General features: G+C 44.8%; 1 protein-coding gene and 1 long non-coding RNA gene across 2 annotated transcripts; one reads left to right on the top strand and one right to left on the bottom strand.

Annotated features, from left to right (window-relative positions):
- Positions 1–6,569: 6,569 nt before the first annotated feature.
- On the top strand, positions 6,570–7,977 carry LOC140592494 (uncharacterized). Its single transcript, XR_011992796.1, has 2 exons — positions 6,570–6,776; positions 7,728–7,977. It is a non-coding gene; the product is annotated as an uncharacterized lncRNA (long non-coding RNA).
- A 2,942-nt stretch (positions 7,978–10,919) lies between these two features.
- tpi1b (triosephosphate isomerase 1b) lies at positions 10,920–15,728 on the bottom strand. The gene is made up of 7 exons (XM_023795611.2): positions 15,488–15,728; positions 13,929–14,052; positions 13,760–13,844; positions 13,542–13,674; positions 13,173–13,258; positions 12,905–12,992; positions 10,920–11,444 (listed from the first exon to the last, which is right to left on the bottom strand). Exons 1-7 carry the CDS (start codon positions 15,597–15,599, stop codon positions 11,326–11,328), a joined length of 747 nt encoding a protein of 248 aa, XP_023651379.1. The 5' UTR covers positions 15,600–15,728; the 3' UTR covers positions 10,920–11,325.
- Positions 15,729–15,730: the final 2 nt, after the last annotated feature.

The following is a 15,730-nucleotide window of genomic DNA, read 5'->3' as shown; positions in this document are numbered from 1 at the left end:
CGCCTCCCTTGGAGGCATACAACTACCGGCCGGCGCGCCTTGGTCTAGGCAGGATACGCGCCGTAAGGGACGCTATTCCCCGGGTCCCTAGATCCCTTAAAGGGGCAGCGCTTGCTCGCCCGGCGCCCATCCTGGCGCCCGTTTCGGACCTGCCTGCTCCAGTCCCGCCTGCTGCTGCTGCCGCCGCACTGCCCGCGGCTCCGCCTGCTGCTGCTGCCACCGCTCTGCCCGCGGCACCGCCTGTTGCAGCTGCAGTCTCCGCTTTGCCTGAGGTACCTGCTGCGGCGCCCCCTGCTGGCCACGTGTCGGCGGCGCCCGCGGAGGCGGCCCTTGCTGGCCACATGCCCAAGGTGCTTGCTGAGGCGCCACCTGCTGGCCACGTGTCAGCGGCGCCCGCGGAAGCGCCCCCTGCTGGCCACACGCCCGAGGTGCCTGCTGCAGCACCCCCCAGGGTTCCTGAGCCACAACCTTGCCTGGAGACCGTGAGGAGGTTTCGCCTCCTGCAGGAGCTGAACTGGCGGGTGGTTGGGGAACCCGCCGTGAAAGACTCCCAAGAGGCAGCTCCGCTACTGGAGCAGCTCCGGAGGGAGTTTGCCACCGCCGCCCCTGATTCCCCGCTCCAGCAGCTAGCCCAGGTGGAGGAGACCCTGAGGCAGCTGCTCCATTTGCAGCCTGCTGCCACCGCTGTGCCCACTAAGGCGCCCCCTGTTGGCCATGTGCCGGCGTCGCCCACCAAGGTGCCCCCTGCTGGCCGCACGCCCGCGGCCCTGCCTGAGGCCGTTTTTCTGCCCGCGGCCCTGCCTGAGGCTGCCTCTTCTGTCCTGCCCATCCAGCCTGGCTCTCCAGTCCTGCCCGTCCAGCCCGGCTCTCCTGTCCTGCCCGTCCAGCCCGGCTCTCCTGTCCTGCCCGTCCAGCCTGTCCTGCCCGCGGCTTCGGCTACACCGTCTGCGGCCACACCCGTGGCTCCGGCTGCACCGCTTGCTGCCTCGTTAGAGGCCTTGACTCCAGTCCCCCCAGCTCAGGTCCTAGTCCCTGAGGAGGTCCCGGACAGCCTGACTGCCACTCCCACCTCCATAGAGGAGGAGCTCGAATGGGACCCCTCAGGGACCTTTTTTGTGACTTCTCCTCCCTCGCCTCAACGAGGGCGACCCCAACTAGGACCCCGCCCGCCCTGCCCCCTGGCTCGCCCTCGCTCGCTTTGGCTGGGGCTCGGGGCCCGCCTGCGGGTCCCCCTGCGCCGGCGTGTCGGCGGACGGTGCCTTCGCCTGCTGTGGTGGCGCTTTCGCTGGCTGCAACTTCCCCCTTCTCCTTCCCTTTGCTGTTGGCCCCTCCGACTCCCTCCTTGTCTCCTCCGTCTGTCCCTCGCCCTGTCTCCTTGATCCCTTCGTGGTCCCCTCCTGCTACCTCCTTCCTGTCGCCTGTGGCCCCTCCGGCCGCCGCCCGTCTGGGCTCCCTCGGGCTCCCTTTTGTCCCCCGTCCGTTCCTGTCTGGTCTCCCCTGTCTGTTCCCCCCTGTCTGTTCCTCGTCCTTTCATCCCGCCTGTTCCTGCTCCTTCTCCTCCTGTCGTTCCTCCGTTCACTCCTGGCCCTTTTGTTCCGTCTTTCTCCCCTTCTCCTGGGTCTCCTTTTCTGGTTTGTCTGTCATCGTTTCCTGTTCTTTGTCGGGTTTTGTCTTTCTTCTGGTCCCTGTTCCTGTTCAGTGTTTCCGTTCTGTTTCCGGTTCCCCCGTTAACGTCTTGCCTTTTGTCTTCCAGGTCCAGTTCTCTCCTCTCGTCCGTCGGGGGGGGGTTCTGTCACGTCCAGCTCCGTCCGATCCTCGTGTGTGCCACGCCCCTTTCTTACCTCGTGTTAATACCTGATTGTTCTCACCTGTTTCTTGTTAATGCCAGCTTGTCATGTGTATTTAGTCCGCGTCTAAGTTCCGTCTCGTCAGATCTGTCATCGTCGATACTGCGTGTGAGTACCTGTCCTGTCGGTTCGTCCTTAATAAAACCCCGTTCTTCCGTTCAACCTGGCTGCTCTCGCCTCTCTCACCTGCTCGCCACTCGCTAATCATGACAGATTAATTGCGTTAAAATTTTTTATCAGATTAATCATGATGATGGATTAATCCGCATTAACCCTGTTAATTTTGACAGCCCTAATAATAAAATTTCTTAGATTTCTTATTCATTATTTTAATATTAATAATAAACCATTAATATGTTTAATTATAATAATATTGTTGTGCCGAGCGGGGACTGAACGGAGACAAAGGCGCAGACGTCAGGGTATCGGGGAATGTGGGGTTTAATTACAGGTAAGGCAGGCAAAACGCAGACGGACAATACAATGACTGGACTGGGGAAACAAACTGAAACGCGGAGGAAATACAGAGGACTAATGACAACAACCAGAAACAGCTGATCACACAGGGATTCCACACGGGGTTAACGAGGGGGCGTGGCACATGGAAGGAGCGGATGATCGGGGCAGGACACATTGTTTGGATACACTTATTTTCTTACTTTACAAATTACTGTTTTGATAAATGTGCTTAGATGTGTTTAGTACAGTATATGCTCTTCTTGTTTTATCCGGTTCATTTTGTGTTTAAATGCTAAAAAAAAAACATATTTCGGTGTAATTTTTTGGGGCCGGGAACCAATGAATTGGTTTTCCATTATTTCTTATGGGGAACTCGAACTTTTTAGGATTCGATCCGGAGTTCTGAATGGATTAAATTCGAGTTCTGAGGTACCACTGTATTTTGTTGGTTAAAGTAAGGGCTGGATAGGTGTTACGGTTCTCATTGTTGGGATTAGGGTTTTTCCCATGGAAATGAATGGAAGGTCCCCACAAAGATATAGATGCCTAATCTGTGTGTATATACATTCACCTAAAGGATTATTAGGAACACCTGTTCAATTTCTCATTAATGCAATTATCTAATCAACCAATCACATGGCAGTTGCTTCAATGCATTTAGGGGTGTGGTCCTGGTCAAGACAATCTCCTGAACTCCAAACTGAATTTCAGAATGGGAAAGAAAGGTGATTTAAGCAATTTTGAGCGTGTCATGGTTGTTGGTGCCAGACGGGCCAGTCTGAGTATTTCACAATCTGCTCAGTTACTGGGATTTTCGCGCACAACCATTTCTAGGGTTTACAAAGAATGGTGTGCAAAGGGGAAAACATCCAGTATGCGGCAGTCCTGTGGGCGAAAATGCCTTGTTGATGCTAGAGGTCAGAGGAGAATGGGCCGACTGATTCAAGCTGATAGAAGAGCAACTTTGACTGAAATAACCACTCGTTACAACCGAGGTATGCAGCAAAGCATTTGTGAAGCCACAACACGCACAACCTTGAGGCGGATGGGCTACAACAGCAGAAGACCCCACCGGGTACCACTCATCTCCACTACAAATAGGAAAAAGAGGCTACAATTGCTGCTGAGTCTCGATTTCTGTTGAGACATTCAAATGGTAGAGTCAGAATTTGGCGTAAACAGAATGAGAACATGGATCCATCATGCCTTGTTACCACTGTACAGGCTGGTGGTGGTGGTGTTACGAACCCCAGTATAGGGTTGGGGCGTAACAGAGGAAGGGAAAGGGGAATAAGGGAAACACAGGGTGTGGTGCACAAGGGAACACACGTGGACAAAGGGGTATTTTTTTATATTTTTTTTTCTTATTTTATTTACACACAACAGACACAGAACAGCAAACCTGGTGCAAGAGCTTCAGGAGTGATTATGGCCAAAACAATAAACAAAACCCCAACTACCGAACGAAACCCAAATCTAACTGAACTACCAAAGAACACAGAAACAACAAAACCTATACCTAACTCCCTAAACAAATTAGTGCACACAAAGTATATCAAACAAAACGGCAACCACTCCCTACGCACCAGACACACATACACAGCACATATACAGAGCAAAGCGTCAGAGTCCGAGGGGCGCGCGAAGTCGTAACCAAAAACCAGGCAAATGATCGAAAACCAGAAAGCAAACAAAACCAGGGCAGAAGTACCGAGAAGGGGCAAAGCGAGAAATCGTAAACCGAGAAACCAAAACCGTCATACACAATAATCAATCAATAAGCAAACCAAAAACAATCCAAAATATGAGCAGAGCTCTCGAATACTCTTGCTTCCGGGCTTTTCAGTCCGGGAACCGGAAATGAGCAGGCGGAGCGATGTCTGGTGGGCGGCGTCCTGGTCGAGGGGGCGGAGCGAGCAGCAGCAGGACGTAACAGTGGTGTAATGGTGTGGGGAATGTTTTCTTGGCACACTTTAGGCCCCTTAGTGCCAATTGGGCATCGTTTAAATGCCACGGCCTACCTGAGCATTGTTTCTGACCATGTCCATCCCTTTATGACCACCATGTACCCATCCTCTGATGGCTACTTCCAGCAGGATAATGCACCATGTCACAAAGCTCGAATCATTTCAAATTGGTTTCTTGAACATGACAATGAGTTCACTGTACTAAAATGGCCCCCACAGTCACCAGATCTCAACCCAATAGAGCATCTTTGGGATGTGGTGGAACGGGAGCTTCGTGCCCTGGATGTGCATCCCACAAATCTCCATCAACTGCAAGATGCTATCCTATCAATATGGGCCAACACCTTGTTCAGCATCTTTCAGCACCTCGTTGAATCAATGCCACGTAGAATTAAGGCAGTTCTTAAGGCGAAAGGGGGTCAAACACCGTATTAGTATGGTGTTCCTAATAATCCTTTAGGTGAGTCTACATTATATATTGCATATATATTACATTAAACCTGTTATTTTGACGTTGCAGGGACAATTTTTTTCGGTCCCCACAAGGGGAAAATCAGTTGTATAAAGATCTGTGACTGCGATAAAAAACTAACAATGCTAAAGACTTGTATTTTGCTTGTTTACTTGTCGATAAGGTCAGGGCTGGGTAGGGGCTAAGGTTGTCATTGTTGGGATTATGGTTTTTCCCATAGAAATGGAGAGACCCCACAAAGATAAGAATACAAATGGATGTCTGTGTGCATCTTGAGATAGGTTCCATACTATCCATCACCCTGCACTACACAAATGGGTTTCAAAAATGGACTGGAAATTTCTTGAACACATAGTATGGAGTGACCTGTTTGTTCAGCCAGCAGATCAGCATTAGTCAGTAAACGGTCCATTAAGGTTAGGCGTCAGATTGTATCACTTCTATTCAGAGCTACCAGGAACCTTCCACACCATATTTCGATTTGTTCCGTTCTTGTTCTCTTTTAAACTTCTGTACTTCTGCTTTGTATATAAAAGAGATTCATTTAAATAGGATTGTGGATTGACCATTTCAGTGGGAAACTGTAACTTTCAGAAGGGTAAAATACATAGAGTCACATCCTTTATCACTGCGGTTTAGTTTGATGTTCTGTATATGATGCATGAAGTATTCAGGAAAAGTATGTTTTATCAGTCCCCTTAATAACAAGATCTAATATTCTGCTATTTTAAACTGTAACACTTTTCACTCATTAGCAATCAGACTTATTTATCCTTGTCCTACCCTTCTACTTAGTTCACATTTACTTATGTAGCAGGGTCAGCAAGCCCCTGGAGCAACTGGGGTTAAGAGTTTTGCTCAGTGGCTCAGCGGTATACTGGCATCTCATTCAAGGTGCGGCCCTGCCTTGTGCTCCAGGCCCCACCAAGGGTCTGTCCACAAACTGGGATGGAAGATGGATGGATGGGCCAGCAAATGCCATGTTAACAATAACTAAGCTCGCATTTATAAATAAAGATCTAGATTTACACCAAGGGGACTGTGTGTTTATGGAGGATACATGAAAATGACCTTCAGCTCCATGCTAGATACACCAAGAAGACCACCTTTGGTGTTATTGGACAGAGCATTTCCATAATCTAACACTAGATGGCAACCGAAGAGTTTTCAAGTTTTCCAGCCTTGGTCCCAGAGTCCCATGCGAGCTATCTGTAAATACTCCTCTAATTATGTGCAGTGCATTAGGGACAAGTTGACAAGTAAGGATGCTTCTGGACCCAATGTGCCTTTATTTCCAGTCTCCTTTAATAAACAACCTGTATGCAGCTCATTCTTACCGTAATGGCACGTGGATAATTACTCCGCTGTGGCCCATTGAGTCGAGTGCCCCCTTTTCTGGGATCAGTCTCTGTGCCTGTTAAGGCTGGCCTTCTCTGACTTTGGCTAGGGGCTCCTGCTAGGGCCCTCTGAGGCCCGAGCAGATGTAAGCACTCAGGAGTTTCAGGTAGACAGGCCTGCTGAAATAGGAAAGGGTTTGTGTAATGAAAGGGGCCTGCAGTGTGGAAATGTTCAAGCATGTTAAGTAATTAGCATTGCATGCAAAATGGCTGCAATAACATGGCCTGAATCTATTAGCTACACATGAACAGACTTTGTGGATATCAATTTGGCCATCGTGTCCCCATTTTATGGATTTAGCAGTGTTGGTGAAACTACTTTAAAATTTCAAGCTTTTCATAAATTTTTCAAGCTTATGATTGAAAGTAGCTAAGCTACATTCAAGCTACTAGTGTTTAAATGTAATAGCTAGCTATTAGAGGTCGACCGATATATCGGCCGGCCGATATATCGGGCCGATATTTAGCATTTTTTAATGTATCGGCATCGGCCGATATCCGAGTGCACTACGCCGATTTTCAGACAGGCACGTCTACGGGCAGCCCAGTGTTATTGTTGCTGTGGAACACGTGACCCATGCTGCCTTGTGCAGGACCACAGCCAGAAGTTTTGGAAGAGTCCTGGGATAAAACGGTAAGGCTTAAATTCTGATCTTTCAATGACCTGTTTATTTAAGTAGTTTGCTATGAAATGTTGCTTTAAAAGAAAACGCGAATTACGCTATTGGGAACTGGGGTAATGATAATGAGCCTTCAACCAACTGTAGCTTACAGGTAACATTAAGGATCATTGATTCTAATAGAGTTCGTTTTGTGCGCTTATTGGTGGGCTCACAGACGTTTTTTAATCGTTAAAAATCATTTTAATTGTTAACATTTTAATTATTACCATATAAGCCCGATGTTATCAGTTATGCTTTTTTTCTTGTGTCGGAGAGTTTCACTCTGTGAGTGTGTGGGGCGGAGCAGGCAGCTCTCAAATACTGCAGCGTGTGTGAGAGTTGCGTTACTCTGCCCTGATCACAGACAGCGCCGTCCTCGGAGACACAGAGCTGCTAAGAACAATGTATGGGAGAAAAGTGTTTGTTCGAAAGCGTGGTTACCATTTACTTGAGCTGATGCTGACAATGGTCCTTCTGTGCAACTTTTTTTCATTTGAGACCGGAGATTCAAACAATTTGTCAGACGTCTAGATAAAAAGTGCATGACTTTGCGCAGTTAGTTTCCTCATTAAACATGTCTATCCTTTATACGGGCTTATACGTAGACAACGTCACAATCACTAGGGGCTTATGTTGTCCTTGCATACAAGGCTGTGCAATACTACAGTTATTTTATTTTATTTTCCGGGATCACTAGATTCTGATTGTGAATTTGGCTTTAAGCTATCTGTCTGCTAACAACAGAAACAACATGTTAGTGTACACTACTCATCATACTATGATGCACTTAGTGTTTTTTTTTCTTCAAAATGTATTAGAGTGTAATTGTTTTAATGTGCATGGAATACTGGAATTGTAGAATGAATTGAAGATGAAGGTACTATAATAAAAATTCTAACCTTGCATTTATTCTTCTGTTTTAGTAATTGCTGTCTGATGGCTGAACAAAAATCTAATCCTGTATGGCAGCATTTCACAAAGCCAGGTGCAATATATGCAGCAGACTGGTGAGCTTGGGAGCTGAAGAATGAGTTTGCTGCTAAAGAGATTCTGATGCTGCTATCTTTATTGTTTATAAGTTTAAGTTGTTTATAAGTTGTATTGTGTTTTTGTTATTTAAGTTTATATTTAAATTTACACAAGTCAGTATTCAATAAATGCTAAGTTGAGAAATTTTGTGTATCGTTTGTTATTATTAATGTGATATTTTATCATGCAAATAGAGGGGAAAACGTCCAATTTTCGGCCAAAAAATATCGGCAGCATATATCGGCCATCGGCTGACCCTGACTCCTAAATATCGTCATCGGCATCGGCTATTGAAAAACCCATATCGGTCGACCTCTACTAGCTATACCACAACCTACAGAGAAAAAGTAGCTAACTACATCAAAGTTATTTCATCTGGTAGTACTTAATATTTGCACTGTAGGATACTCTTAAAGCAAATTAATTTTAAAAATGTGAAACATGACGTCAAAATAACAGGTTTAATGTAATATATATGCAAAAATAATATGAAAATCTATTTTTCCCATGTCAAATCAAAATAAGGTCTCAAAAAGTTTCTTTGTTTGGTGTAAGCCAACAGTACTTAAGTGTTGTGTGACAATTAGAAACGTTGCAAAAAAACATTCATTTTAATGAACGTCTCTAGAATATTGCTTGCCGTTTAGTATTTTCGAACAATTTAACATCCATCCCCAGAGTTTTCAAGCAAAAAACACCAATCAGAAATACCATGGTACCTGAAAATAAACCGTCTTTGTAAAGAGAAAAAAACAATACAGGTCGTACTGAAGTATTAATCAGAAAGACATTATAAACCAAAAATCGACTTAGGACAGCGATCTGTTCCAACTCACCGGTCGTAAGTCGGCCCTTTATTTTATATACAAAAATTATCATATGTAGCGTATACTGCATGACGTGATGTTGAAAAAACCGTGTTTTTAGCCATTTTATCACCATTTCCTTAGTTCATTATTGTTATAAGCTTTATATCACCATTTAAGCTGCTAAGACACAAACTGATAGGAATGTAGACTGGCGCCGAGAACAGTAACCTGAGCACGAAATTAATGAATGTGTCTCGTTCGCGCTGCCGCCAGTCGGAGCGAAAACTATCATTCATGCGGGGCAGTATGGCGCAGTCGCGGCCACATATCTACGGTCTCGGAATGGTCGTGAAGTCGACCAGTCGTAAATCGCATAGGTCGACGACTTGTAGTATATTTTTTTAATGATGTAGCATTTTGCCACGCCACGTCGCTATTTGTAAAAAAAAAAAAAAAACTTTACTTAGAAAAGTAAAGTTAGTAGCGTCGCTAATTGTAGTTAGCAACTACCCAGCACTGCACCAGACTGCCAAATTCTAATAGTTATAAGACAATTTATATGTTTTAAAGTTACTCTATAGAAAATAATCATGAAAGGTTAAGAACTTACGTGAAATGGAATAAATAAATAAAGTTTAAAAGGTAACAGGGCACATTAATCCATAATCTTGTATTTTGTACATATTTGATCTTGAATTATTGCCTCACACATCCAGGGTTGAGGGTTTGAATTCCATTCTCTAGTGCAGGGCGCACCACCATGGTGCCCGCGGGCAAAAGGATGCCCCCAGGGACCACAAGAGTCGCCCGTGGACCTATTCTAAAAATAGCACAATTCATTTTATCCCGTTGCTGTTCTTTAACCACATTTTCATTTACATAGATTTGAAAATAACATACATATATACATATACATACATATATATACATACATATACATACATACATAAATATATATATATATACACATACATACATAAATATATATATATATATATATACATATACATACATATATATAACGGGAGCTTCGTGCCCTGGATGTGCATCCCACAAATCTCCATCAACTGCAAGATGCTATCCTATCAATATGGGCCAACATTTCTAAAGAATGCTTTCAGCACCTTGTTGAATCAATGCCACGTAGAATTAAGGCAGTTCTGAAGGCGAAAGGGGGTCAAACACCGTATTAGTATGGTGTTCCTAATAATCCTTTAGGTGAGTGTATATATATATATAGCATTTAAAACATGTTTATTATATATGAAGTTTAGGAGGGTGTTTCAAACTGGTAGCCCTTCGAGTAGCTCAGTTTCAAAAAGGCTGGTGACCCCTGCTCTAGTGGATCACGTGGATTTCCTGCAAGTACTCTGGCGGACCCCTACAGTCCAAAGCCATGCAGTCAGGCTAACTAGTGTCTCTACCTGGCTGTAGTGTGTCTGTGTGTCCTGTGCTGGACTGGAATCCTGTCCAGACTGTACCACTTTATCCCTTCCTTGTACCTTATGTGGCCTGGGATAGACTCCAGGGCCCTGTGTCTCAGTCCAGGATAAACAGCACAAAGATGGATGGATATTTTATCTTAACTGTAAAGTAAACCTTTTTGTCATGCTTCAACTATTATCAAATAGCTACACAACTCAAACAAAAGAGGTAAACAAAGATTATAACGTTTCCCTGCATTTTAAACCTTAAGCTGACACATACCAAATGTTCTGTTGTATGAGTTGATCTTTCGCATGAGTTCCCCCCTTTGGTGACTCAGTAAGAAGTGAGATTCATTCACATCTGCAGGGCTGGGCGTTCAAAGCAGCTCTCTGGACCGTGTGCACAAGGCTGGAGGTTCTCCACACTTTGTGGGCTTCCAGCCGCAGTCCACAAACATGGCAGGTGATATGAGAGTGTCCTCACACTTTGTGTTGCAGGCTTGATTTCTGCCCTAGAGCATCGAGGTATTGCATTGTGTCTCCAACAGCCACGACACACGAGCTCAGGTGAACTGGGGTGTCTCTAAAAAAGTACCCTACAACAGACTGACATCCAGTTCTGGTGGGCCTGCCCTGTGCCCAGTGCTCCCTGCTACAGGTCCCAGGTTTGCTTTGCCTGGAAGAGTGATATTGAAGGTGAAAGGCTCAGTCAAAGACAGCTTTGTGCCAATTATGATACAGGAATGTAACAGTGGTGTGAAGTATCAAATTTATCACGCATTTCAGAAACAGATTACATCACAACTCACTAGGCATTTCCTAAACACCACGTAAATGAATTAGGCAAGAATTGAGTCTCAACCATTTATTAAAACCGTTTCTCAAGTAGTTCGACTAACCATTGACCATGGGGACAGTCCTCACGGCCAGTGGGATAGAGGGACATGCACTAGTACATGGGAGGGTCACGGTAACAAAAATTATACAGATCCAAAATATTAAGACATACACATACAGCAAGTTTGCACTTTGCGTGTATTCTACGCGTGACATTTCAGTGCTCGATGTGAACATTTTGTTCTTATATTTCTACACTATAGTGCACCAGTGTCAGGATGTCCCTTAAAGCACACCACAGAAATGGAGGAATCACACAAAACACTGGGAGTAACTGGTCTGGCGGGGGGGTGGGGAACGACTAAGTGCCGCAGGTGATCATGTGACAGAACCGTCGGGTGTCCCGCATTTTCTGATTTTCAGGCATGGGCGTTGATGATGTCGACAAACTCGGCCTTGAGGGAAGCCCCACCTACAAGGAAGCCATCCACGTCCTTCTGGGAGGCCAGCTCTTTGCAGGTGCCCCCAGTGACAGAACCTGAAACGGCAGCAAGGGTGAGTGACATGCTACAGCACAATCACGGTTCAAACGACCATGAGGCTCGATCTTACATTTGAAAGTTTCACTAACTCGTTAAAGAAAGACAAAGAATTACTCTGATAGGCACTGTAGTTCTGAGGAGTCTGGCGTTGGTACAGTCAACTAGAGAAAATCTGGCACCCCCCAAGAAAGTGAGCAAAACACAATGTTTGGAGAAACTGCTAACTATTCATTTAATAAAAATTATTCCTGCAAAAGTGTTGTTTTATCTTCAGAATGGTTTACTCTGTCAAAAATACGTGGCAGAACTGTTGGCACCAAGAATACTATAAATAAAACAAAAAAACACAAAAGAAAAAAAAGGGGAAAAAATGTTTCTTTGTTGTCCATGACCATTATATTACCTGCATATTACCCTCACGCACAGTGAGGAGGATTCTGAGAGGCAAAGCAAAGCCCAGAGATCAGTTTCACAACTGCAGTGTTTAACTGAATCTTGGGGGGGGGGGTTTCATGGTTTAAAAATCAGTGAGTCACCACCCTCCACGTCCAGAAGCTTTTTGAATTAAGGTATTATAACGGCCTTCTCAGTCTCCAGACTTGAACTGAAAATCTGCGGTCGCAATTTTGAGGGACAGTTCACAAGAGAAAACCTATGAATCTCCATGAGTTGGAAATGTTCTGTGTGGAAGAGTGGTCCAAGATCCCTGCACATGTGTTCTCCAACCTTGTTAATTAAACACTGGAGAAAGAGGTAGAGTGCTGTCATTCTCACCAGGGGAGGCTCCACCAAAAACTGACATTTGAGGTGCTAATGATTTTGGAATTTGCATTTTTTAATAAAAATAAATGCTACTAAAGGAAAACATTATTCTGTTCCAAAAATCTGTTTGAAAATAAAAGCATGAGACTTACCCAGTTGTTTAATCCCAAAAAAATCACCTATTGCATGTGTAGATCTTTTCATATATTAATTTTAGCTCATTTTCATAAAGGGTGCCAATAATTCTGGAGCTGACTGTAGCTTGGTCACAGCATGTCTTAATGTGTGCCATTAGTATTAGCTGCAATCTGAAAGGAACACAAGTTTTCTGGCAAAAGAATCCGCATCACCCAGATGCTTAAAGGGCTGGAAGCATAATCGTCGAACTGAAGCATAAGAACTGGTTCTACAGCGCATCTTCAAAAATCTAAGTCCTACTCCCAAGACAGTATTACAGCAATTTTGTTTCCAAATGACAATACTCAAGTTCAGAGTGTCCGGCGGCTGACTAAGCAAACTATGGTGCTTATGAGGAACGTTCTGCAATATTAAATTGTCACTGACAGAGTAATAAAGATATGCATCCACTTTGGCATACTAGTACATTCCATGTTCCAACATGCTTTCAAATTTGGGGTTTAGAGACAAGTATACAGAAAACCCAAAAACATCAAGACGAGAGCCACGTGTTGACCTCCATAGATGATCCTGACAGAGTTGGCCACAGCCTCAGAGATATTTGTAGCCATCCACTGCCTGAGCTTTTCGTGGACCTCCTGGGCCTGAGCATAAGGCATTGGGAAGGTTAGAGAAGCAGGTCAGGGAACCATTGACTACTGAAAATTTGACACTAGTGATTCAAATCTAAACATCTTCATGATTATGTACCGCAAGATGACTTTTTGATCTGCATGACAAAAGCATGCATGCAATCTCACAGTAAAGACGTGCTTCATGTTTACCTGTTGTGGTGAGGCAGTTTTCCCGGTTCCAATGGCCCAGACTGGTTCATAGGCAATGACCACTTTGCTCCAGTCCTTGACATTGTCTAAAACACATAAGGTTAACAGGTCAGAATAAAATCCTAAAATCAGCAGGAATGGGGTGTGGGGGTGGGGTGTAAATTTTATTGACAGTCTGGGTCAGTAGTACCATTGTTACCTGGAGCTCCAAAAAGATCAGAACCACTTTATATTCAAGTCTGATACTCCTCAAATTACAATGAATTGGCAAGTTGCAGCAGAATGTTTCAGTGTCCAAGGAGGAGGTTTGGGGACCCTATAGCCTGAACCATATAAAACGCGAGCAACCATTAGCATTTCCTCCAGTACCTGCGATGACCTTGGTCTGTGCAAAGACGACCTTCTCGGTTATTCCAGCCTCTCTCTCATCCAGTTTCTCGCCGATGCAAGCAATCACACCCAGGCTACTCTCCAATGCATGGGCCACCTTCTGGCCAATCAGCTGTAACACATGAATAGTATTAGAGTGCATAAACAAAAAGCCCCTTACAGTACAAGGTTAAAAAGGCCGCCCATGCAGTCCGTACCTCATCGCTCTCGCCAAACACATGGCGTCTCTCGGAGTGGCCCAAGATCACCCACTCCACGCCACAGTCCTTAATCATCGCAGGGCTGAAAGCAAGACAAGGGAAGCTCAGAGTTTAGGGGCGTGAGTGGTTAAACAATAGACATTGATGAGCGGTACAGACATCGCACCTGATCTCCCCAGTGAAGGCGCCCTTGGCAACCTTGTAGCAGTTTTGTGCGGCGACACCAATCTTTGAGTCCAGCTTCGACCTAGCAAAGTCAAGGTAGATCGACGGAGCACCACAGACCACCTCTACAGACATGAGACAGACACACCATGAGATCACACATCAGTGCCAGGTCTACAAGCTCCACTAACATTTCCAGCGCTGAAACACATATTACTGTCAATGTCCAATGCAACCAGGCAGTGCTTAACAGCTCTGATTAACTACATTCTCCAATGATGGCCAAGAGCACATGCAAGTGTTAAAGAAAGCTGGCTTTAATATCAAAATCAAGTACAAATACAGAATAAAGCAATTTCATTACTTTCACATTGGCTTTGGAACAGATTTAGAAATCAGTTTAATAACCTACAGAGAGAGCAGAGTATTATCCAACAGAAAATCTATAACTGATTATGTTCTGACTATGAGTACATTTCAATACAACCTGCACCACTAGTCACATGGATTGGGGGATGTCAATTAAATTAAAGATATTACATGCGTTTGTGATGCGGCTGATTTTACTAAAACAAAAAGGGGAAAAACAAGCATGCACAGTACTGGAATGGCAATAGCTTTGCCAGACGTTTTTTACCGGTAGAAAAAGGAATTATGGCAGCCGTTCAGCTGCGCATAGGAATCCAACAATATGCCTGAATAGATTACAGTACCACACTATTTCAGTCCTGTGCCAGACTGACACTGTCAATATGACGGAGTCTTGGGTCAAGTGAGTCTATATTAAACCATGTACGTTTGACATCTCTGTAAAGGTCATTCATCCAGCTCCCTTGGCAAAAAAGGGGAGAGTTCAATACGGAAATGTCATCCCAGAAGCTACATTTAGCCAGGGCCAAAGAACAAAACGAAAGTTTTAATCTAAAAACTTAACCAATTCCCCACACAATGCTACGACCTACAATACAAAACATGCGAACGCTGAAGGTTATTCAACGTTTGTGCCGTATCTCACACAAACGCCTACGGGCAGCTGGGTAGGGACCCACGAAAAGTCAGGACCGAAATAGCCGGTCAAAGTTCAATCCTGCGCTCCATGTCTAATTCTTGCCGCTACTTTTATCGTGTGCAGCTGTCAAGATCGAAAAAGCAGTACACACAAGTACATCTCCAAAACTTAGGTTAGAGATCCAAAAGATGCGGACACCGTTAAGATCATGAAATTTCGATCGCGAAGATCGAGGCTTCAATTAATAATAAAAGAAAAAATGCAACAATGCATATCGCTACATAATTTTTTGCCGTCGAAGCATGCAGTAAAATACAATGAATGTTCGAAAAGAAAACGCTCAAATACGGAGGAGCAGCATGAGTGGCGTAAGTGGCGTATCCTACGATCACAGCGTAAGAGCGTCGTACGCGGTTCACTACGTGATCCGGGACACACACGCCATCTCAACTGGAGATGCAACTTCCCGTTATACATCAGCCAGGCTACTGACCCATACATTCCCACCAGATACGCCATCACCAGAATCAAGCTGTACATATTCTACATACCGGTGTCAGGGTTAAGTGTGGCTGTGTTGAGGGTATTTATGAGTTCGCCTAAGCTTTTCTTGTCACCATTCATCTTCCAGTTTCCACCAACGAAGAATTTCCTCGGCGACATGGTTGACACGATACTAAAGGTAAATGCGGCCTGCGTTTGACGTTAAACGTGCCGGTACCCGATAACCCAGCGTAAGACAGAGCGGATGCTGACTGCAAGACCGCAGCTTATATGAACGTCCTGCCTCCGTC

Source organism: Paramormyrops kingsleyae, chromosome 9 (genome assembly GCF_048594095.1).
Source record: "Paramormyrops kingsleyae isolate MSU_618 chromosome 9, PKINGS_0.4, whole genome shotgun sequence".
In the NCBI taxonomy this organism is placed as follows: Eukaryota; Metazoa; Chordata; class Actinopteri; order Osteoglossiformes; family Mormyridae; genus Paramormyrops; species Paramormyrops kingsleyae.
Note: the sequence above shows the minus strand (reverse complement) of the source record. Positions and strands in the feature narration are given on the sequence as shown.

Coding starts and splice junctions, on each gene's coding strand:
- tpi1b (XM_023795611.2), bottom strand. CDS start 15,599: ATGTCGCCGAGGAAATTCTTCGTTGGTGGAAACTGGAAGATGAATGGT. Junction 14,053..15,487: donor CACACTTAACCCTGACACCG/GTATGTAGAATA, acceptor TCATGTCTGTAG/AGGTGGTCTGTGGTGCTCCG. Junction 12,993..13,172: donor AAACTGCCTCACCACAACAG/GTAAACATGAAG, acceptor CCTTATGCTCAG/GCCCAGGAGGTCCACGAAAA.